The sequence below is a fragment of the Chelmon rostratus genome, chromosome 17 (genome assembly GCF_017976325.1).
Source record: "Chelmon rostratus isolate fCheRos1 chromosome 17, fCheRos1.pri, whole genome shotgun sequence".
Taxonomy (NCBI): domain Eukaryota; kingdom Metazoa; phylum Chordata; class Actinopteri; order Chaetodontiformes; family Chaetodontidae; genus Chelmon; species Chelmon rostratus.
This window is the reverse complement of record NC_055674.1, coordinates 565867-590805: the sequence shown is the minus strand read 5'-3', so window position 1 is coordinate 590805 and position 24939 is coordinate 565867. Positions and strand designations below refer to the sequence as shown.

Sequence of the window (24939 nt, the reverse complement as noted above, 5' to 3'; positions counted from 1 at the left end):
ATTTTATATTCACGACTTACAGTTAGAACAATCGTAATAATGGGAAAAGATTCTTAATAATAATAATGATGATGCTGTTAAAAAGTTAAAAACAGTCTGAATCAGCCTGAAGAGCAACAGAAAGGTGTTGATTGGCTCTGACCTGGTGATGATGCAGGTTTACTGAGGCCACGTCGTCCAACCGCTGCAGAAACTCCATCAAACTAAACCTCCGGGGGGAACCGGACGTTCTGCGACTGATCGTCCAGCAACGTCCCACAGTGGCAGAAAGAGGCCGAGTTCGGACTTCAACACCCCCTCAGAGGAAGATGGGACTTGTTCAACATGCGGATGATAACAAGAGTTAACCGCTTTGATTCCCATCGGTGCAGCTCATTTTTACTGTTTTTCTTGGGCTGACCTGAAGGCATCTGTTTGACGTTCTAAGTCTGAATGTCGACAGAAGAAGAGGAACATACAGTCTTTGTCCTCTGCAGTTTAAAAAAGACAGAATGTCCTGGTTTTTGTCCATGTTGACGTCCTCCTCAGGGTGTGTGGGGAGTCTTATGTTTCAGTGAGCCTGAACACATCATGGAGGTCATCAGCCTCCTTCAGAAATGTTCCTCTGAATTTCATCTGGACGGGATGGAAAAAGCTCCTGAACACATCGTTTACGTCTCGAGCTCCAGTTTCTGTCTGCTGTGATCAGCTTTTACTTTAGTTTTGTATGAATGTAATAAGCTGCCATTTTACTCCCAAATCATCCCGAAGACATTCACAGACTCAGTCTGGAGAACGTTTCCGAAGGCTTCATCTCCACCCGCTGCAAACAGCTGATGCAGGAGTCTTCACCGTAGCTCACATCTGTCCCTTCAATGCAAACGTCTCAGATGCAGAGACAGCGATCACATGTGAGCAACAAGCTGGAGCTAAAGACATAGAAGAAGAGGTAGTGGAAAGAATACAAGACCCATAATCCACCTGTGCTTCCTGCGTTTGGCTGCAGAGGAGCCAGAAGTCTTTAAAATGTGACAACAGAGCGATCCAGTCCACCAGCGTCCAGCTCGGTTCAACAAGACGACAACAAACCGGCAGAGTCCAACCAGGCTACAAGCGTCTGTCTCCTCTGACCAGTTCACTGTCAGTGGGAAAACAGAGGACCAGTCGCTGTCAGTGGAAACAGGGACAACAGAGAGAACTTAAAGGCTCTTTTTCTGCCGGATAAAAACTCTGCTTACCCTTGATGGACAGAAAGTCAAAAGCTCAACGGGACGCTGACGTTTCCAGGAAGGAGGAGATTTAGTTTCCAGGTTTCCCGTCAAAGTCTGGAAACGTCTTCGTGTTTGAGGAACGGCGGATGTCGAATCGTAAGAGAAACTGAATAATGTTAGAATTTAAATATTTTATCATGTCAGCCATCGATCTGGATTCATGTCGTTTGAAGTCTCTGAAATCTGAAAAAAAACATGTCCCGACTTTACAAGTTAAATATCAGGTGATCAATGTTGAAAAAAGAAGTTCAAAATGAACTTGAGGGTGAATTCTTTGAAAATGCTATATTACATTCACTTATACATTTATATATTTATATATTTATCGGTGCCGCTGCTGTAATGTTCAACATGAAAAAGATTCAAATGACAAAACACTGAAATCATTTAGAACAATAATTAAAAACATCTAAAAATCCAAGTAAAGAAAACAGAGTTTCTCGAACTGAGTCGACGAAATTCCCGATAAAAAAGACACTTTGATCATCTTCATCGATCTCACTGATAATCTGTTGAAAACACATCAGTCCAATCAGTTTTCTGAAGCTCTGTGATTGGATGTTTGTCAGTGAAATGCACCCTGGGAGTTGTAGTTGACTTCAAAGAGACCGTGAGGAAGATGAAGCCGTCCCTCGCTGCAGGACGTCTGGAATAACTTTTGAATTCGATGAGAATTTTGGATTCAGATTAATATTTCAGTGATATAAATTTAGTGTTCAGGTCTTGAGTTTCTTAAAAAGACTTTCAGCTGAACTCTTCCACAGACGGAAACCTCTGTTTGGTCCTCCTCGGTTGACGATGTGGTCTGGGGTTGCCGTGCTTGGCCACACCGTTGAAGAATGAGCCAGGTTGGACGTTTAGATGAAAGGTCTGGAGGGGACGGTGAGGAAGGCGGATGATGTCCCTCTGGACAGTGCCGGACCCCTCCAGTGCACCTTCATGTGGTGTCTCAGGTTGGACCGGGAAGAGAAGCGTTTGTCACACTGCTGGCAGGAGAACGGCTTCTCCTTGGTGTGGATGCGGCGGTGGCAGATGAGCGCCGTGGACACCCGGAACGACTTGCCGCAGTCGGGGCACCGGTAGCGCTTGGGCTCGGTGTGGATCCGGCGGTGGTTCTTGAGGGACATCAGGTTGGGAAACTCCTTCTGGCAGGAGTTGCAGAAGTAGGTTCCGGTCTTGTGGCTGTTCTTGTGGTTGAGCAGGGAGCTGGCGTGGCGGTAAGACCGACCACACTGACCGCAGACGAAGCTCCTGGAGCTGCTGGTCGAACCCGTTGGACTCAGATCTGAGGAGACAAAGACCAGGTTTTAGTTGAGGTGAACTGACCGAGGTGAACTGTGTAACAACAACGTCTGACACTACAGGCTAACGTTAGCTTCCACCAACATCCACCTTAAACCTGCCGAGTCGGTCGGGTGGAAACAGTTCAAAACTTCAACACGTCTGAGGAAAACGTCGAGAAAAAACAAGAAAAAGACTCAATTATTGTGAGAAAACTGTTGAAAGAAAACTAATAATTACAAAATCTGTATTTTATAGTTACGAGAAACAAGATCAGAAGTTTGGAGATGCTGACGATCACGTTCTGTTTCCATCAGTGACTCATGAAGTCAGCGACATTTTCAATGGACTGACGAACAGACCTGAGGCCGCCGCAGGGAACAGCACGGGGTCAAAGGTCAGTCCGCTTTTCAGAATAAAACAAAGAACATTAACGAGCTCTTCGGTTTACAACCAAAATTACAATAAAGTGATTATTGTGCCACGGTTCGATTCCCGAGAGGCTGCCTGGATTTGAGCTGCGTGACCAAACGATGTTTAACACAGACTGTCTGACAAATCCAGCATGAACGTTTTTACACACACAAGACACAATCCAGAGTAACGCCAGCGAAACGTGACTCACACAACAAACCGCCGGCAGAAGAATCGTCCTGTTCCAACAGAACGTTTGGATCTTCTGCTTATTTCATGGAAACATTTCAAACCAACAGTAATAATTATCTGCGAGTTAATTGGCTGCTGTTGATCGTTCAACAGTTTCACAGGAAAGACAGGAAACCTCAGTTTGGTTCGGGAGCAGCTTCGCTGTCGTCTTCCTGACAGGTTGAAGCTGGATTTGATCAAACAGAAAAGTTTCTTTCTGATCTGAACAACTTCTGAAGTTGCACTTTTGCAGCTTCCTGATGGACAAACTGTGTAAAAGTCCACATTCACTGCACACGTGTGTCTATTTTCAGACTTAACACCAAGTACAAGAAGAAAAAAGAAATCAGACTTTCCTTTAATATTTAATCTCAAATGTTTTATGATGGATAAAAAAGTGAAGATCTGAAGTGACGGAACGCTCTGAGCTGTTTTAGTGACTTTATTTAAACCACATTATTCGTAGTTTGTCGGTTTACGTCTCGAGTCCCTGGTGTCAGATGAGCAGCAGGAGGGTTGATGTGAAGCTCTGATGTTAAAACTTATTTCATTTTATTTACGGATGTGTTCTATGATGTGTAATTTGTGTGTAATGTGGATTAATCCACCGCTGAAAATAGTCCCCCTCAGTTTCTTCTTGAGACGTTTTAAACACTACAAACTTCTTCTGAATGTTTGCTCTGAGCTCAGAACACGACAACATTTCCTGCTGGCCGCTCCTCCACAATAAAAGCCCTCCAGCATCTTTTCATGACTTGTCTCCGCAGCTTATACACATACATGGAGAAACTCTTCATATAATTAACGATGACCTCGGTCATTAACGAACAGCTGAATTTACAAGAAACCTGAACGTCAGAAACTTTGTGACGGTAGAATCTGTCGCAGAGCTGTCGTATTGTATTGAATTGAATTGCAACAGATTGTACAGGTGTACCTAATAAAGTGGCCACTGAGTGTATGTATGTATACATTTTCTATGTTATTTCTTCCTTCTGTGCTTCTTTTAAACTCTTTGATTCTAATCTGAAATATCTGAAAATGTGTTTAGGCGTGTGTGTGTGTGTTTGTGTGTGTGTGTGTGTGTGTGTGTGTGTGTGTGTGTGTGTGTGAGGAGCTACAGCTGCATTTTATTGTGAAGTTTTTGACGACAGGAAATCCAAACCATGAACCTGAAGTGAAAGTACAAATATTTTTCATCTTCTAAACTGTCCCACAGACCAGAGTCGTGAGTGAATCACTCATTTATTCTTCATTTGTTCTTTTTCATCGACATTTCATCAGTAAAAACTTGTCTGTGATTTGTTCTTGTGTCTAAACTCAAACCCCAGCTGTGAGGAATCTGTTCTTCATCCACATTCATTTATCGTTTGTTTATTTTCTCCCTACTTGAGTACATCTGAGGTACTTGTACATTACCCGAGTATTTCCATTGACTTCACTCTATTCCTTTGATCACTTCAGATCATTAATACAATAAGTGATGATGTTATAGATGAAAGCGCTCAGCAGCAGAGTCATCTTCAGCAGCTGTTTCATCGAAGCATGAACACATTCATCAATCAATAATTATACTCCAGTAGTCTCGTATTTATGATTGTGCACAATGAGTACTTTTACTTTTGTTACTTTGTACATTTTGATGCAAGTGCTCTTGTGCTTTTAGGTAAAATGAGTAGAACGCAGGACCTTTACTGTGACTGTGTGTTATTGGTACTTTTACTTAAAGATCAGAGTTCTTCTTCGTGTACTTTGATACGCAGCTTCTGTTTGACTGGATGAACATCTGGTCACATCTGTTCTGATTCTGCAGGACTCAGATGATTTATTGAAAGTTACTCCATGAGTTAACATCAGAGTGACACCTGGTTCAGGTGCATCAGCAGGATCAGTAATATTAGTGTGGAATCAGCCTACATGACATACAGGTATGGAAGGTGAAGGGTGCCGCCACGCAGAACAATTACTGTTAACATGTTAACCATTTAAAAGATATCATTAATCAAATACAGTTAATTTAAATGATGCATTTCAAGAATGAACAGAAGAACAGAAGACTGAATCTGACAGTTAGTACTGTGTAACGTGTACTCGCACTTTTTAAACCGAACTAAAAATGTAACTTTCAGTTGGACACCGTGTTGTTCTGATTGGCTGCAGCACTCAGCTGTGGATCAGTTATCCAATGACAAATGTACAACTGTTCCTGGTCAACCGTATCTGCGTGAAGACGCAGCAGGGTTGAACGTTTTCAGCGATGAAGCAGTTATTTTAGTGTCGAACCGCGTGTCAGGTTATTTTCTCCCATTGTTCCAATCGACGGTGACTGATGTGAACATTTTGGATGAAATGTGTGCCGACGTTGATGTAACTGAGGGTCCTGGTCACACCTGGTGAAGCTGTGAGGGTGAAAGATGCCACACAGTCACAGTCACGCTGGATGTGTTTCATTATTAAATGGTGAAACGACTATTTAGACTTTATCTTTAATAACAGAATGAATCGTTTTTCATGTCACATCGAAATCCAATCACACAAAACAAACAGGTGCATTTCTGTCAATCTTCCTTTTTGAATAATCTTTATTGAGATGTCGCCGTGTCTTATTCACACCAAGAAATATTTACCATTTGACCACGTTTCTATTTATTTATGGGCATTTTAAACCTTCCATAGAGGTGTAGCTTCTGTATTTGCTGCTAATTTGCTCATCTGTTTCCTGTCAGACTCACATGCAGTGGCCACTTTATTAGGCACACCTGCACTACTTAATGTAGTCCAGTACAACAGCTCTGGCATGAAAACTGGCTTTAATGTCAGAGACATTAATTAAACCTCACGTGTATTATTGAGCAGGACTGGGTTTATAAAAAATAAATCAATAAATCAACAGTGATTCTTAAAATCCAGACGGATCTTTGAATCTGTGAATATACGTCAACGTTTCGGCTAAAGACGTGTTTACGTTCTGCATCAAAGAGTCGTCGTGGAACATTTTTCATCGATAACCTTTTTCCAGCCTGTTTACATGTACGTGCCACCGGTTGGATGGACTTTACGTGATGTCGTACATTAACTGATCAACACTGTGCAGGACTTCAGGGTTTTTTATTCAATATTTGGTGTAAAAACTGGATTCCGGCTGTGGTTTCCACGACTGTTTAAAGAATGGTGAGAGGAAAACGACGGACGCTTAAAGCCGAGTGTCGCACGTCTTCACCTTTAACTGCTTCGCACGTGTTTGTTTGGGGAAAAACAAGAAACGAGTATTTACTGATGAATTCGAGAAGTATTTTATGCGTACTGGTATTAACCAGATCGGTTCCACAGCTTGTGGTCGGTGATGCCGTTGTACCGCACGGCGCTATTTTTCATCCACTACATTTACTCACGTGACGGGAAGCAGAACAGAGTTTAATGTTTAGCCGAAAGCAGAGCTGCTGGACCGGACCGGACCGGACCGGACCGCGTCAGGCCGTCCAGGTGTACCTAATCAACTGTCCGAGCTGTTGAAGGAGAACGATTGAAAACACTGACCTCCGCTGGGGTTTGTTTTCAGCTATTTATTTTCAGTACTCAGCAGTAGGGTTATAGTATATGGACAAGTTTTTCTGTTAAGAAATGAATTATCAAAACATAGTTTATAAAAGTGTATAGTAAGCATTACATATATATGCATGGAAACAAAAGTTAGACTTTAAAACAAAAAAGGGGTTATAGTTGTTCCAAACCAATGTTTTTCTTCTTCTTCTTCTTCTTCTTCTAAAAACTACTTGAAATGCAGGCGGGAAAGTTTCCACTCAGAAAACCAAAATCAAACATGGTGGAGGAAGAAAATGCAAAAATAAAAATAAAGAATGTACAGTTATTATTTCTGTGTTCTAGATCAAGATCACATGGACTCCTACAGCACTTGACGGTCACTGCACGGCTTTGACTTTTTGTCTTTTTTCTTTTTTAAAACTAGCACCAGTGCTCCTGAAAACGCTGACAAGCTGTGTTTTTAACACACACAGAGGCTCCAATAGTCATAAAACGCAATTAAATATAAGGGAAAAATGACACCAATAAATACAAGAGGTTACCATAAAAAGTGTAACATAAAGAGGTTCAAATGATGAGGACTGGGTGAAGTCCAAATAAAGAGAAGAAACACCGAGTTGTCCCTTTTCAACGTGGGTTTGATTTCTGTGAAACAGGAGGGGGGGGGGGGGGGGGGGGGGGGGGGGCTCAAACTCGGTCAAACTCGGCAGAGAGATAAATATGGAAGAAAGGGATGATGGGAAGGCTCGACTGAGAAAGACCGGCACAACATCACTTGGTAAAAGGCAAGAAAAACACTTTCCATCATGTTACAGTTCCTGAAATCTTCACACATTAGAACACAGGAGAGTCTCAGTGGAGCCGAGTGTTCCGAGTCCATCGTCTCCAGAGAACAGGGGGCAACGTGGGTAGAGAGAGGGGGTGTCAGGTGGGTGATTTACATCAACACAGCTCTAAACTCACACATCCTAAACACTAGCGCCGTCCATTACAAGTGTTAATAATAATAATAATATAAATAAATGCATTACTACAATGATCTGTCGTCTTTTTTCCTTCTTATAAAAGAGGTACTGTAGAGAGTACAGTCAGAAGTACGATTACAATACAGGATCAAACAGAACAGAATGGTGCCGGCTCAGGCCGAACAGTACACACCTTTTCATGGTTTCTTTTTTCAACCTGCAGCCACATTCAGCGAGCTGTTAGAGTGAAACCTTTGAGACAGAGATCGGGGCGGACAGGAACTCTCAGAAGTCAAAGACAGATTCGTCCCTCGTTCACACGCGCAGATTCAAAGACAGCAGGTGAGACAGGATCACCTGTCAGAGTCAGAAACGTCGTCGAGGCTCAACGTACCGATAACAGACATCAGCAGGTGTCGACCTCACGTCTCCACTGCTCATCTAGTTCTTTTACTCTCGGATGTGAATCAGCTTCAAAAATCCGTTACCAATAGTTACCATCTGTTGCACCAGAACAGGTAAACGGACCCGAGCTGCGACTCTACAGAGAAGAAACTGTTAACGGCTTTCTCTACTTTAACGAGCGACCTGGACCTGAAGACACACATCACTCAGAAAATAAACTCGTTAACGACGTCACAGCTGCTGCATGAACCACGATGAACACAAAAACTGTTCATGTCACTGGTTTCATTTTTATTCAACCTGATTCTGTAGCTTTCAACCGAATCACAGTCTTCATTCCTGGAGTTTTTCTCAGTGGTCATGTGACTTTCAGGACTTCTCATACATGCTGGTTCAAAGGTTTCGACCGTGGAAATATGAACAAAACATCCACTTACTAGTGTTTTCATTGGCTGATAAAGACCATGTGACAAATCCCTGACGTCTACGAAAAGGGCCTCGAGGTATCAAAGAAGACGTTTGTTACTTTAATTCAATAAATAAGAGTTTTTAACGAAGCTGTCAGCTTCCTGATTCTGTGACGACAATTAATGGAAACAGAGATGAAGGAGGGTCGTCAGAGGGCTCAGGCTACGAACGGGTTCATCGTACGCTGTAAAGAGGCGACGCCGACGCCATTGAATCTGTACGTGTGAACGAGGAAGTGGTCTGTTAAAGCTCATCTCGGTGCTCCAAGACAACACACACACAAAAACACACACACATTTAAACCAGAACCTCAGAGTCCCGTCTCCAGTCCTAACAGCCCCCAGAAGTCATCGCTGTCCCCCGTCAAACATTTAGGTACAAAAAGGAAAAATAAACCAAACCTCTCTGTCTGTCCCGGAACGTCCACTGTATCTACGAGTTGGTCTCACTTAAAAAAAACAGTTTGAACTTTGTTTCGGCTGACTCAGTCAGAATATGGTTTAAAAACATTGTGACAAAGGCCACGAGAGAAGATTTCAGCAAGACAAAACTCTCTAGAAACATCATCGGGACTGGGATGGGGGTGGAAAACCAGGAAACCAACTGCAACACAGGACCGATCAGCTCCTGGGGTTGAAATGGACAAGATGGCTCATTACTTGAAAACAAGCCTCAGACTTCCTCACGCTTTCATCTGGACCCTCACAGCAGCTCTGCCCCGACAGTCAGTCCGCCAATAAAGTCACGACTAAGGGACTCATCAGTCTTTACGAGCCAGGCTTCGCGTTTAAAGAACAGTCTGGTTACAGCTCAGTCACTGCGGCTTTGTGGGGCATCGCCGTTCCAGACCAAGAAAGGTTCAAAAACCTCAACTTTACCGGGCAACATGCAGTAGGGAATAAGGCAGGTGTAGTGAAGTCCATGCAGTTCATAAAAAACTACATCATGTCTGTCTACAGTCCATGTCTGCCTGCCCGTCTGCCCGTCAGTCAGTCTGTGTGGGACCGTCAGACAGCTCTACAACCAGGGCCTGGAGGGAAAGTCCGTGAAGGAAGCCTCAGCTCGGGAGAGGTTAGGAAAGACGCTGGAGGTGTGTCAGCAACAGAGTGTGTGTGCACGTCCTCCATTTTCACTGCTGTGTGTGTGTGTGTGTGTGTGTGTGTGTGTGTGTGCGCAGTGTCCACTTTGTGTTCTCCCTCCTGCTTTGTGTACTTTGTGTACTGTATATGTTCTGTCATGCAGGACCTGGACTGAGTCTAAGCACCCTGTCCTCCACACACACTACAGTCACACATGAAAAATGAGGAAGAAGAGGGTGAGCAGGAGGAAGAGCTACGTTTTGGCACCTCCAGAAACCTTGGCATGTGACTGCCCCCCCACCCCTCCACCCACCCATAACCCCCCACAACCCTTAGCTTATATGAAGGGGCCGCCGGGCATACCCAGGAAGTTGGGCGCACCCATGGCCATGGGAGGGGGCGCCGTTGAGCTGCTCCAGTGCACCTTCATGTGGTGCCTCAGGTTGGACTTGGAGGAGAAACGCTTGTCACACTGCTGGCATGAGAACGGCTTCTCCTTGGTGTGGATGCGCCGGTGGCAGATGAGTTGGGTGGACACCCGAAACGACTTGCCGCAGTCGGGACACTGGTAGCGTTTCGGCTCGGTGTGGATCCGTCTGTGGTTCTTGAGAGACATCAGGTTGGGGAACTCCTTCTGGCAGGAGTTGCAGAAGTAGGTCCCAGTCTTGTGGCTGTTCTTGTGGTTGAGCAGGGAGCTGGCGTGGCGGTAAGACCGTCCACACTGGTCACAGACATGGGACTTGATGACCTCACTGTTGCCTCCACGGCTGCGGGCTTTGGTCATACTGCTGGGGTCGAGTCCTTGCTCTTGCATCAAGGTGAGGTCCAGGCCTGATCCCCAGCCCAGGTCCTGGGAGCCCCCCGGTCGGGGCTGCTGGGGTCTGGGCTGGCGGGGCTGCGGCGCCTGGCCATGGGTGATCTCCATGTGGAGCCTGAAGCTGGCATGGGTAGGAAAGGCTCGTTGGCAGGACCGGCAGGTCAGCTCCCGCTGCTTCTGGTGGACGCGACGGTGGTTGTAGAGCTGGGAGGAAACACGGAAGGCCTTGCCACAGTCATGGCAACGGTGGCGCCTTGTCTCGGAGTGGATACGGCGGTGGTTCTTCAGGGCAAGCAGGTTGGAGTAGGTCTTGAGGCACACGGCACAGTGGTAGATGCCGACAGTATGGGTGTTCTTGTGGTTAAGAAGGGAGCTGGCATGGCGGTAGGAGCGGCCACACTGATCACATCTGTGCAGAGACAAACAAGGAAAAACACAGGTGGGGGTGGGGGGACGGGAGTAGGGACAGAAGGAAAGAAAAAGGGAGATTAGTAACTGAAGATGGTAGTTTGTTTTCACTGTTCTAGCCAAGTTAATCTCAGTTACTGGTTACCACTTTTTCATTAGAATTATTGAAATATTTTAACTACTCATCATCTAAGATGTTTCGCATACAGGTATATGATCTGAAATCCGGCTTAAAGCTTTTAAAGAAGACTGCTACAAAGTGGTGTACCATTTAAAGCAATGATTTCTAGACAGGTCATAGGGGAGAAGGCTGGTTGGTCGGGGGGCATGGGAGAAACTATGAACAACATTGGGATTCATGTAGGGAACTGGGAGGTATCTGCTGCTCCCTGCACTGCACAAATGGACACAAGCTTCAAACAGCTTCTTTCACATCTGAAAACAATTTCAAAGACCTTCTGTCACAGCCTTCTTTTGATTGCTAAATTCTGAATGCATTGAAGAAAAATCCAACATGCCCAAAGTACCTCGACCATACCAGACTGTAGTTGCTTGTAGCTACTGTGCTGTAGTACAGAATCCTTTAACTGTTAAGAATAATAACCTCTCGACATGTGCAGTGCAGCTAGCTCCAAATACTTCCTAATCTTCCCTAAGATTTCAGTTTGCCAAGACATCAAAATGCAAGAGCCCATCACATAACTGCATTTTCTAGTCTAATAACTAGCCAATATAATGACACTACCTAAAGAAAACAAACACAAACAAATCAAGGACTACAGTCAAAATCATAACAAGAGCAAGGAACACACAACATCAATACTTAGTTTTCATAATATGCTACACAAAAAATACTACTTTAATAAAATCTGTGTCAAAGTTTGCTGAGATACAAAGCATGAAAACAATACATCTAAACATGAAATGTTTGATTGAAGGTAGCCTAAAAAACTCAAGTGTGTGATATATGCTAACTGAAAGCAAACAGGGTTGACTTATCTGGTCTCTCCACTAATTCAATTTGTCCAAACTTCAGAAAAATCCGAATTCCGGCACGCGTATGGTCCCAAGGAAGCCGGATTGGAGATCATATACCTGTAATAGACATGTAGAGACCTAAATTTATCTTCACTAATTTTTTTTCAACTTCGAAGAATCACAAACAACTGACGAGAACTCACGTGTACCGACACTCTTCGCCCTCTCCCGTGGGTGCAGCGGCCTTCCTCCTGACTTCCATGCCTACCTGGTTGTCCCCGCAGCGGTGCCTGGCCAGACCGGACCTCCCCTGGAAACTCTTCCCACAGGTGGGGCAGCCAAAGGGGGTAGCACCCTCCTCATGGACCTTCTGGTGGTTGCGGAGGAACCTGGCCAGCCGGAAGGCTTTCCCACATGTGTGGCAGATGTGCTTCTTACGCTGTGTGTGGATGCGCATGTGGTTCCGTAGCGCCATGTAGTTGGTGTAGGGCTTGTCGCAGAAGTTGCACCGGAAGTTGCCCGTCTTGTGGGTGTGCTTATGGTTCAGCAAGGAACTTGCATGTTTGTAGGCACAGCTGCACAGGTCACAGGCGTAGGGTCTCTCATCAGAGTCGAGGTCCACAGAGCTTCTCTCCATGCTGATGTTGGTGGAGCTATTGGTGGAGGATGATGAAGGCAGGTGCTGGGCTGGGCAGTCGTGGGCTGCAAGCTCATCAGCCGTGGCAAAGCCTTCACAGCAGCCATCGCACTCAAAATCCATTTGGGCCCCAGGGCCCTGCGGGCCTTTGCATAGGCCAGCTGTAGTGTGGGTAGCTAGCTGTCTCTGGGTGCGGAAGCCCTTGCCGCACTCTTGGCAGTTGTGCTTCTTCTGGGCAAAGTGGAGACGTAGGTGGTTTTTCATTGCCAGCCTGTTAGGGTACGTGGAGTTGCAAACATTGCAGTGGTACTCCCCAATTTTGTGAAGGTTCTTGTGATTGGCTAGGCTGCCTGCATGGCGGTATGTCTTTCCACATTCTTCACAGGAAAAAGGCCGTCGTCCAGTTTCAGCTGGATCAAACTTCTGGGGCCTGGAAGTGCCAGCAGATGAGTAGGGCTTTTTGAACCCTTGATGGCTATATTTCATGCCCATTACCTGGCCCTTTGAAGACTCTCCTCTCATAGTCTGCATTTGAGATGGGCCAGGCTGCTGGAAGCGGGAACCATTGGGACCGGTCCGAACAAGACCTTTGGCCCGGTGTTCCTCATGGAGACGGAGGTGGTTGATTAGCTGCTTTTGGATCTTGAAAGCTTTGCCACATTCTTCACACTTGTGCCTGCAGCAGGAATGGGCAGGGATGAAGAAAACACAATAGAATCTCTGTAAATACATTAAATGAATAAACTTGAACCAATATCAGGGCAGCGGTGGTATCAAATGTGACCCTTCATGGAGACTGTTACCTTATGCATTTTGGCCCAGAAATCAAATTTGAAACATTGGCAGTCCTGGTATAATGTTATCACGAAAGTTAAAGTGCAACCAGTTTACAACAAAATTGCAATCTGAGTTTATAAAAGAATGAATCACAATTCATAAATTTGAATTTAGTACAAATCACAGCCAATGGTACAATAAGGTTATTTTACTCCTTCACTTTCCATTTGCAGAACAAGAGCAACGAGACAGGGCAACACATTTACGATTACGCTAAGCTTAGACATCACCAAGTTGTCAAATTATATCCAGCATTATTCCAGATTTCCCTAAATGTGTATAAAATGTAGCATGACCTTTAAACTCATTACAACATCTGCCCGGATAAAATAAAAAAAATGGACTAAATCAGGCACCTACCTCTTGAGGTCAAAGTGGGTCCTTTGGTGATTCTTGAGAGCCAGCAGATTGTAGTAGCGTTTCTGGCACACCAAGCATCGGAAAACACCAGTCTTGTGGGACTTCTTGTGGTTAAGGAGTGAGCAAGGGTGTCTGTATCCTCGTCCACATTGGTCGCACTTGTGAGGCTTGTCACTTTGGTCAACCATAGGTCTACGTCCATCGCCACCAACATCACGGCTTCCTCCGGCGACCCCACCACCGACACCTTCTCCTCCAGACATCCCTTTGGCTCCATTCAGGCCCTGCTTGCTCATTGAGCTTGCCCGATTCTTACCAGGGCACAGATGGGTGATCAGGTGGTGGCGGTCAGCAAAAAACATACCACAATCAACACAAATGTGGTTGCGTCCGTCCATCTTGTCATTGCCATTAGCTGAGGTGCCCCCAATACCCTGTTGTTGACCATCTGGCCTTTGGGGGCCATGGACTAACTGGTGATTCAGGAGGTCCTGCTTCCTGGAGAAGCTCTGGCCACAGGTGGAGCAGATCATCCTCCACTCCTGCTCCAGATTGGAAGGTCCTGGCCCTGTTGGGTTATTGGCATGGCTACGCAGGTGGCTCCTGAGGGCTCTGAGGCTGGCGTAGTGGTTGCCGCACACTGAGCACTGATACACCTCTCCATCATCATCATCATCTTTGTCATTGCTACCCATTCTCTTGCCTCCACTCTGGGAGTACTGCCGTTGGCTGCCGCTTTCTTTCAGGCTGCCCGAGCTTCCAGCAGACAGTGAGGTTCCACTGGAGCTGTGGTAGTTCATGTTCCCCATAAAACCATTGGACATGTTGCCCTGCTGTGGTGGTGGCTGCTGTTGCTGGCCACGGCGGGGACACATGTGTGACTTGATGCCAGACACATCTCCATACATCTCACCGCAGTCTGCACACACATGTCTGTCAGCCTGACGGTGAGCAGAGTTGCTCTGGGAAAGTGAGCTGCCATCAAAGCGATCGTGGAACTCAAGAGAGTCCAACCCACTGCTGTGGCCACCATCTGGTACAAAGTGGGCAGCATCACCAAGATTTCCCGGCAGTGAAATTGGAGTGGTGGCACCACTGCCTTCCTGGACATAGCTTTGCTGTGAGTCCAGAGTTAGTGGCTCTGGAGATAGCCAGTCATTGCTGTCATTACTAATAGGCTGGTTGGAGGGACGCCCCTTGTGGCTTCGTAGGTGGCTGTGTAGTGCTGCCAGGTGAGGGTACTGCTTACAGCAGATGGTGCACTGGTAATGGCCTGTCTGATGGCAGCGTTTGTGGTTGACCAGGCTTCCTGCATGCCTGTAACTTTTGCCACACTCCCCGCACTTAAAGCGGCGCTCTCCATCATCTGGAGAGTTGGCCTGGGGCACACGGCCTCCGGAGGGAGAAGACACAGAGCCCTGTGATCCAGAGCTTAGCGTGTCTGAGTTGAGGATGGAACCATCCTGGCCATGGGAGGCAGGGTGGGGATCGTGCGTCAGATAGTGGACTTTCAAGGTCTCCAGATCTGGGTGTCCTGCGCCACAGTATGCACATGTGTAGATTGGATTGTTGACTGGAGGGCCCATTATGGGGTCATAGGGACCTCTTTTTTCACTAGGCAGGGGTGGAAGGGGCAGTGGGTCCCCAAGGGCGGGGGTGTATGCTGGGGATCTAACCGCACTCAGATTGTGAGGCATGATGCCTGGGAAACTGCGTGGCAATCCGAGGGAGGGTGAGGCTGTGTTGTGCAGCAGGATATGCTCTTGAAAGTCTGCCTTATTTGGCAGTGCTACCTGGCACAGGTGGCAGAAACAGGAGGTTGTCTCATCACTCTGGGATGACTGGGTGCCACTGCTGCGCTCCGAGTCATGGAGGCTGCTGCTGCTGCTGCTGCTGCTCACCATGGATGCCCCAGGTGTCTTGAACTTCGAGTGAGTTCTCTCGTGACTGTTTAGGGCAGCCAGGTTGCCAAACTGTTTAAAACACACAGAGCACTTAAAAGTTCCTTGTTGGTGACACTTCTTGTGGTTCACAAGGCTACCGTGGTGCCGGTAGGTTCTGTCACACTGATCACACTTGAATGGTCTGTCCCAAGCGTCGTCGGATTCAGGGGAGCCTTTTTTTCCGTGGTCGTCTGTCTCGTGGCTTTGGAGGACACTATGTCCCATGCCACTATTGTTCAAATGGGTGCGCCCAAACCCGTCCGAGAGGTCTTGGGCAAGGCCGTACTCCCTCTCGTCGTGGCCTGCTTCTTCAGGTACTTCTTCGTTCTCCTCTTCTGTGTGTGCACTACTAGGGGACAATGTATGGATACGTAGGTGGTTCTTCAAAGCTACTGCGTTAGGTAGGGTGCGCGTACAAACAGGACACTGGAACGAACCCACTTCATGAGATTTTTTATGATTAGCTAGGCTAGCAGCGTGCTTGTAAATTCGGCCACACTGTTCACACTCAAAACGTCCGGTCTCTTCTTGCTGATAATGTGCTTTCATATGTTCTAGAAGACTTGGAGTACTCGGGCAAACCATATCACACTCTTTACAGGGGAAACCCTTGGCACGACTCATATCATGCATTGCCATAGTACTCTACAGCAAATCGGTTGGAGGGAATCACAGTTCACAACACAGCAATGAACAGTGATGTTAGGGACGTGGAGGAGGAAACAGCAGGGCTTAGCTCTTCAGCTGGGGGGTGGCGTGGCAGCCATTTTCTCCACAAGAGTCGTCAGTGCAGGTCCAGCCAATCGGGGCCCACCTTGGGAGGTGGCGGGCCGGCGGGGGTCACACCAGCCAATGAGGTATCACTGTTGAGACAAACAGATGAGAAAAAGAGGGTTAGTTAAAGACGAAGTTGGTTAAAAATCTCAAATTCATCTGACTGAGTGGAAGATGGTAAAAAAAAAGAGAAAGGCAGAAAGTCCTCACATTTTGAAGAGCAGGAAACGGTGAATGTTTGACTTTAACAATTAATCAATTATCAAAACAACTGCAGGTAAATTCTGTTGATCAGATAATTGTTTGATGTGATTGCCTATACATCAATCAAAACTGGTGTCACTGCACGTTTCCATTACCAGCCATCTACTTTTAAAGCAGCAAATTTCCTTTGAATCTTATATAAGGGGGCCATTTACACCCATCAGCCATGTGCAGGACACACCTGTGTTGATAGTATTAAGAGGACAGAGTTGCTGTGAATCCTTCACAGCCTTCAGAAAACCACCACAGGATCAACAAACCTCTAAAGCCACCACCCTTCCCCTCCATTAATGTTCCACTACAAACTGCAGCCTGGTCTCACACCAGGACTTAGATTCACAGAGGTTAGTTAGACTGGTCCAGGAAAAACAGCTGGCAGTAGAAAGCAGTAGTAGCAATGCAAAAACCTGTAGACGACAGACAGGTATGACACTTTGAAACTCTACAGGTGATCTTAATCTATGATAAGAAACAGTGCACGTTGGTGGAGGGTGTGTTTGTGCAGACATGTCAGATACAAGTAAACACTGCATGCTTTGGGTTTTGGTGCTGTTTGTCTGTTCTGGGCTACCGTAGAAACATGGCAGTGCTGCTCCCTCTGGAAAAACAAAGGGCTCATTCTAAGGTAAAAACATAACTGCAAATATTAAATCTTGTTTCTGCCAAATTCTGCCAATAGATCCCCCCCAAATTCTACACACTGGTCCTTTAAAATGGGGGCTGGAACAAAAACCATATTTAATTTATTAATTAAATGATTAATTGACCAAACCGGTACCGACACTCTTAGCATGAAGCTTTTACTGCTACACGCGTGTGAGTATTTGAATGAGAGCTGCACTGACTGCACTGAGGCTGCTGATGGGCTAATATTGACCCACCACCGTTTGTTCCTGACAACATGAGAAGCCCTGGCAGCGGACGCTGCACCTGCCAACATGGTTGACAGAGAGAAGAAGTGATCCTTCATCCAAACTACAACATCCTCGACAGGCCTCTTCATTCAGCTCTAACAAGGAGAGGAAGTATTTCTTTCATGTTACTAAGGTCATCCTTCTTGACCTTTGACACCTGAGACACTGACAATATTTAACAGATTAAGAATTATTAATTATTGTTATTAGATTAAGAATGCTACCGCAGGTCCTTCATTCCATCAGATTATTCAAATCCAGCACCACCCAACATCAGACTGTGTTCATGTTGTTTGACAAATTACGCTCATATCCAGACTATTTGTGCAATATTACAAATCATTTACTGTTTTGTATATTTCATTCTTTGGTGCAATAGTAGTAACACTATTTATTATAATTTTTAATCTGAAGGTATTTTACATTGTTCTTTTTCCACAGCTACCGGGGCGATACACACTTTTTACATATTTTTATATATTTTGTCTACATATTTTGTTTTTTGAGGCAAATTTCATTTTGCTTGTATAATATGTACATATATATATTTTTCTTCCCACTGCTTTCACATGCTGCGCGCGCACACACACACACACACACACACACACTAACAAGTCAGTAATCAGATCAATTATTCCTTAAGGACCAGAGGTGATTAAAGCATGTTGATGCCTGTGACACTTTTAACAGGCTAATCTGTGAGATTAGATCTCACACGCACACGCACACGCACACGCGCACGCACACACACCTGTTTAGTTCATGTTTTGGTGTGTCCATCAGATCAGTGTGGAGACGTTTCTTCTTCTCCTCTTGGAGCAGAAACTCTTTTTGATGCAACTTTTCAAAATGTGCATAAAAATCTGTTGCAGAGGAGCAACCAGACAGACTGAAAGAAGAGCTGCGTGAATGAAACACTCCACAGATATGAATACATTAACGGGCTTTCCTTTCTTTCCTGTGTGTGTGTGATTACTAACACTGATCTTCACTGTGAACCGCTCTCAGTTTCTACATTCATTCATTAAATGAAATATTTAAAAAGCCTGCTGGACGAGCAGGAAAAGACGCCGTCACAAAGCTGAGAGACACTTTGAGCCTCACATCGGGGCTTCAGCGTTCGTCCGCGTCGCCTGTAAGATGCTATCGTCCCGGACGAATGGGAGAAATCGCAGTGTTTGGTGTGACTCCACTGGCCGGTGAACAGGCTGCAGGGTAACCCCTCCACGTCGTCACACAGCAGACAGTGTTTTGTTTGTGCCTCCGACTGGACATCGTCATCATCATCGACATGATGGGGAGGATCAGAGACAGCTACTCTCCACTTAGACACTAACTTTTCACTGCTTATCAGGAGCGACCGTGTGTTCAGAGGTAAACTGGCCTTTTCACCGTTAGATCTGGTTTGGTGGCAGAATGAGGGTTTAATGAGGGAAGAACGAAGCTGCCTGGCAACAAGGACACACATCTGAAGAATAAAACTCAGCAGGATAAGCGGAAGTTTGCGGCGAAGCAGCGGATCAACGATCAATCCCGCGGTCGGTCGAGGACGAGACCAGAACCGATCTCCCCGAGGCCGACCGTCGCCGTTTCAGTGGCTGGACTCCTTTGTTGAGATTGGTGTTGATCTGTTTGGTGCTGCTGTACCGAGCTGTAGCCACCTCACACCGGACCTGCTGAACAGCGCCTCGGTTCTTCAAGCTGCCTCTGGTTTATTCCGTAGTTTTTTAGACGGATCGCGACAGCTTCCACTTCACATCCACACTGAAGCTCTGGTCTTTCTTCTCGGGATGAGGCAGACCACGTGCTACTGTCGCTCTGCTTCTTTAAAAACGGCGGACATAGAATCTCGACGCCGGGCCCTGATGGAAGCGGTTCTCGTTTCTAGACTAGACGATGAAACGCAGCTCGAATCTGAACCTCAAAGTGGCCTCAAGTTTCTGATTCATGAGCGGCCGGTTAGGGTTAATTAATACATAATGAACTGATTGTAACATGTTAAAGGGGGGGTTAATGAGTTGTTGTTGAGGAGTTTGAAGGGATTAAAAACTCAAACGGAGTTAAAAAGGAAAGAAACAGACGAAAGACAGAAAGAAAGAAAAACAGGAACAAAACAGGACGAAGGTGAAGGTGGAAAAAAACCAAACAGACAGGTCAAGATCCAGAGGGGGGGGGGGGAGAAGAGGGGAGGAGCAGGGGAAGGGGAAAGGAGAGCAGTGGAAAATAAAGGTGTGGAGGAGGATTTGATTGGCGGGAGAGGAAAAGGTTGAGGGGGCTGAGCACGCACACACACACACACACACACGGAAGGAAGGAAGGAAGGAAAGAAAGAAAGACTAAGAGCCTGATTCACACAAGACCTGAAACTGATAAAATATCACATATGATTGAATAATAATAATAATAATAATAATAATAATAATAAAACCAGTCTGTATCTGAAGTCCTGCAGACAGTTTGAGTTTTATCTGCTGAGACTTCGGCCTCCACCTTCTCCACCTCACTGCTGACCGTCTGCACTCAGCTTCAGCTTGGATTCTTTATCTGAATATAAATCTCACTGGGATTAAAATCTCTTTCATTATTGATTTAATTTGATGTTTTCCTTCTGTCCTTGCAGGAGGACGCAGCACCACATCCTTTTGGTTTTGATGTTCTTTCACGATGCAGCTGCATGTTACCTGTCGGCAGGTACCGGTCAGAAGCATTCAGCCCCTTCAGTCACAGCAGGACCACAGTAACAAGGATCATCAGCAAACATGTGTGGAGAGTTCTCGTTAGGCAGATGAAGTGCATCATGTGAGTACAGATTAAACATCCTGACAGCGGAGTGATGCTGCAGCTCTTCAGAGAAACATGAAGCACGAACAAAACTGAGGCCAAGTTTAAAAATCATCAGCAGGCCCAGCTGATCAACGGAGAACAACGAGCCACCTTCGTCCTGTTTGGGACATTTCACAGCGTTCAAACAAAGTCTGATGGAGGCTGAAGGTCGACGACAGAACATTTATCAAACTTTTTATAGAAAAAACAACTAACAGAGAAGATAATTGGCTGATTGATCGATCAGAAAAACAAATGTTAGCTGTTGTTCTAATGGAGACACGACCGAACCTACCAGACACACAAGATCTAAACTGACTGGATGATTGTCAGCACACGAGACAGACAGACAGGCAGAGAGACAGAGAGACAGAGACAGACAGACAGACAGGCAGACAGGCAGAGAGAGACAGAGAGACAGAGAGAGAGACAGACAGACAGGCAGAGAGACAGACAGAGAGAGAGAGAGACAGAGAGAGACAGAGAGAGAGACAGACAGACAGAGAGACAGAGAGACAGAGAGAGAGAGACAGACAGACAGACAGGCAGAGAGACAGAGAGACAGAGAGAGAGAGAGAGACAGAGAGACAGAGAGAGAGAGACAGACAGACAGACAGGCAGAGAGACAGAGAGACAGAGAGAGAGAGAGAGACAGACAGACAGGCAGAGAGACAGAGAGAGAGAGAGACAGAGAGAGAGAGAGACAGACAGACAGACAGACAGAGAGAGAGACAGAGAGACAGAGAGAGAGAGACAGACAGACGGACAGACAGACAGACAGACAGAGAGACAGAGAGAGAGACAGACAGACGGACAGACAGAGAGACAGAGAGAGAGACAGAGAGAGAGAGAGAGAGAGAGAGAGAGAGACAGAGAGACAGACAGACAGTGAGACACCAGAACCCAGAGACCCAAACTGGGCCAAATGCAAACCTTACTGGACAGGTTTAAAGAACAGCACACCCCCGTCCCTGTCTCCGTCCCCCGTCCTGTCTTATCTCAAGTCAGATAACAAGATAGACATCAGTTCACCCCCCTCTAAGTCCACAGAATCACTCAAAAGACTGGGGGAACCTCCTTAGGGAACATTGGAACTTCCTCTACAGCTCCTGAATCACCTTACTCCCAAAACCTTCTTCAGTAACCCTGAAATATACTCAAGGCCAACAACAGGACCCAAGAAAGGCTGGAACCTCCACAAAGACACCCTCAAACGTCCTCAATAACTCCTGGAATTTTCTCTAGAACCTCCTGGACAAACCCCCAAAAACCTCCTAAATGAGGAACCCCAAAGAATCCTGGAGTGTCTCTAAGGACTCCAAACACTTTGTCAAGGACTGCAGCAGCCTCTTCAAGGTGTTTGTGCTCACCCTTTAAAAACTTTAAACCACAGAGAAACCTTCATCCATTCATTATGCTCTTAAAACCCATTAAAACTTTATTGATTTGTTATGAATGTAGCTCCGACACTAACTGCTGCTAAAACCACAAAGTCTCCATAAATGTTTCATTCATCACCTGCAGTATCTGGAGGCTCTATAGACTGAATGAACATGAACGACACTGACTTCAGATCAGATCTGTTAACATACTGAGTCAGAGTGAGACGGTGAAGAGCAGCTCAGAGGCGTTGAAGAGAAAGTGAAGAGGAGAAGTTTGATGTGAGGCAGGAGCAGCAGAGTCAGACTGAAGAGCATGAAGCAGGACCGAACATTGTTAATGACCGCCAGATCAAAAACTTCAGGAGACTCATTTTACTGACAAATAAAACTGAGAAAAACAGAAAATCTGACGCTCTGGAGGAACTTAAACTGATTCCTGTGTTCTGTTGACCGGACGTTTGAAGACGGAGAAATGTTTCACTATTTTCTTACACTTTAACTAAATATATATGTATACACACACACACACACACACACACACAGACAAGGGAATAATTAATCAATTAACTGATAATGAAAGCAACTGCTAATTACAGTCCTTAATGACACCTTAGTGTCACATGTATGACTATTAGTTCATGTTTCTATTATTTTCCACGTTATGCTTCATTTACATGAATGCAGATAAACATATTAGCTCATTAATATTATTTAGATTGATAGATAGACTTTATTTATCCCAAGCTGGGAAATTGCAGTGCAGCAGCAGCATTACAGTGAAAAAATGTGAAATAAGACAAAAAGAACAAACTATATATAATAACATGATAAAATATCAAAATAGCGAGCAGTAAAAAGATTATATACAGAATAATAATAATAAAATAGCAACATAGTAATAGTAACTAATCCAGTGCGTGGACCATGCTGCTTTGATGAGGATGTTTTTCTGTCTGTGCTTCAGTGTGTGATTTGCTGCTGATCTGTATGTGTTTTCTTATTGATCTTCATCATTAACACCATCATCACCTCCTCTCTGCCCTCCTGGGGATTAATACTGTCCCTCTGAGGCTCCACAGTGATCAAGCACAGATTTTCCAAATGAAGCGTTTCATTCACAAACAGATCTGAGTGCGGCCTGTGAACAGCAGCCAATCACAGTCCTCCACTTTCTCCTCTTCTTCTTCTTCCTGAGCTTCAGATAATGTAAACAAACCGAGCGGAGCCCGAAACCCGCGCCGGACTCATTAAAGTGCGCTTTCCGCAGCGTCTGTGGACCTGAACCGGTCCGAGGCGGCCCGGGTCCGCACGCTTTCCCTCCGCGCTGAAGTAACCCGGGTCTGTTCACACATGCGTTGTTTTGATCGGAGACATCCAGCAGCTTAAACTACCCGAGCCGCAGCCGTCTAACCTCTGCATTAAAGTACAACTAACTTTACATGATTACAGCTGATCTGCCCCCGAAATACCCGCCACAGACGCGGCAGGGCTCCCTGACCTTGGCCCGTCTCTTCTCGGTCGGGTTCAGCCCCGGCATGAATTTATCGGGACAAAAGCGGAGGGTTTCAACAACGACACACAGCCGACATTTAATACGGCCGACTCCCCAATTTAACCGGGGGAGTAACACCCGAGCCCGCCGGGCCGGTCCGGGGGACACGGGGAGCGGGTTAACCGCAGAAAACCGCGTAGTTAGCCGTGTGTTTCCGACATGATGCCACCAGCGCAGCAGGGACAACACCTACAGCCATCAGCCCACTTTCACTGAGACCCCATTTCCATCGGAAAATGGCTTTCGAGCAGCAAGCCATTTTCCCCATGCTAACGGCTAGCTTCGCTTTTCTTAGCCCCACAAACACAACCTGCTAGCAGTCCGGCTTCAGCTAACGGCCGATGATACGTTGAGTTGTTGAAAACAGGGTGCACATTACAGCAGGAGTTACCTTTGATTTCAGGCTCTAATAAAAAAAAAATGCATTTTCTGGATATAAGGTGAAAGGCGGTGAGATACACGGCCGAGCTAGCGTTAGCATTAGCGCCTGGCTAGTTAGCAACCCCCCGCGATGACAGAAAGGGGACAAAACGGAAGTTCAAAACAACAAAATGGTAAACAAAACCAACTAACAAGGCAAACACGAAGGTACACGAAACAGCAAAACGCTAAGATTTATTTTCACGTGGAGTTCTTCAAGGTTGTCCTGAGTGGAAACTGCCGCCGCTGCATGAGCTCGCAGAGGTTAGCATTCCAGCTAGCCCTAGCAACCCCAGGCTAGCCCGGAGCTACACAAAGATCTCGACAAACACACCGCGGCTCCATTGATGGAAAACCTCGTTTTTCAGCCGTTTTCCGCTCCACACTTACCCCTCAACTGGCCTCTGCGCCCGCACGGTGAACGATGCACGGCGTGGAGATGCAAAATGTGCAAGTTTCACGGATTAGGCATGGTTATTTTTTTCCTCCTCCTATTCAACCACCGACTTTTGGTTCTTGGCTCTTTTCCCCCCACCACCGCTTCGACAACATACTTCCTGCCGCTGCCGCTGCCGCTGCTAGCCGTGCGGAGCGGAGCGCACACTTTTACGCGTCATCATGCGCAGAATAAAATTTCAGGAGGCACAAAAACATCCAGTTTGGCGGTTTCACATCAGCGCGAGGCTCTTTGCGGAGCGCTCGACTCTCACTTTATGGATCTCAGAGCTCGTTTGAGTCACTTGTGTTCATTTTAATGCAGATTTGAGACGAACAAGCAGGCTTGGTGCTGCTCGGCCTGTCAGCCGCTGGGAATAACCGAGCCGAGCCGTGCCGGGCTGCTGCTGGCTGATCAGAGACAAATTGACACTCCGAGGTCATTTTATCAGCTCGCGTCCTGCAGAGAGACCCGTGGGGACATCCTGTGTGAGGACGTGCGGGAAGTTTAGAAGTCCTCAGCGAACAGTCATGAAGCATCAGCGCGTTTCTCTTGTGTTGATGAGTCCGTCACCGCTGCGGTGATTCCCAGAGGAAGATGAGTCTCTGAGGAGCATCAGGCGGTGAAACCTTCCTCTGAGCATCCTCACCGTGTGTCCGCACAGGACTTTCCTCTGCTTTTAATCATGACACACATCTGGATGTTCAGTTCAAAGTCTTTGTTCCTCAGTCTGGATGTGTTGTTACAGATGTTCACCA

At 46.2% G+C, this 24939-nt stretch overlaps 1 protein-coding gene across 1 annotated transcript; it reads right to left on the bottom strand.

The window, feature by feature from the left end:
- Window positions 1-1594: 1594 nt before the first annotated feature.
- si:dkey-89b17.4 (zinc finger protein 646) lies at window positions 1595-24270 on the bottom strand. Its single transcript, XM_041956852.1, has 5 exons — window positions 24136-24270; window positions 13674-16479; window positions 12043-13152; window positions 10000-10862; window positions 1595-2535 (listed from the first exon to the last, which is right to left on the bottom strand). Exons 2-5 carry the CDS (start codon window positions 16253-16255, stop codon window positions 2108-2110), a joined length of 4983 nt encoding a protein of 1660 aa, XP_041812786.1. The 5' UTR covers window positions 16256-16479; window positions 24136-24270; the 3' UTR covers window positions 1595-2107.
- Between the last annotated feature and the right edge of the window lie 669 nt (window positions 24271-24939).

What these genes read in the sequence shown, in the direction of transcription:
- si:dkey-89b17.4 (XM_041956852.1), bottom strand. Translation starts at nt 16,255, where the DNA reads ATGGCAATGCATGATATGAGTCGTGCCAAGGGTTTCCCCTGTAAAGAG. An exon ending in ACCCACTTTGACCTCAAGAG is followed by an intron (nt 13,153 to 13,673) that starts GTAGGTGCCTGA and finishes TTCCTGCTGCAG; the next exon opens with GCACAAGTGTGAAGAATGTG. An exon ending in GGGTGCGCCCAACTTCCTGG is followed by an intron (nt 2,536 to 9,999) that starts GTATGCCCGGCG and finishes TTGTCTCCTCAG; the next exon opens with ATCTGAGTCCAACGGGTTCG.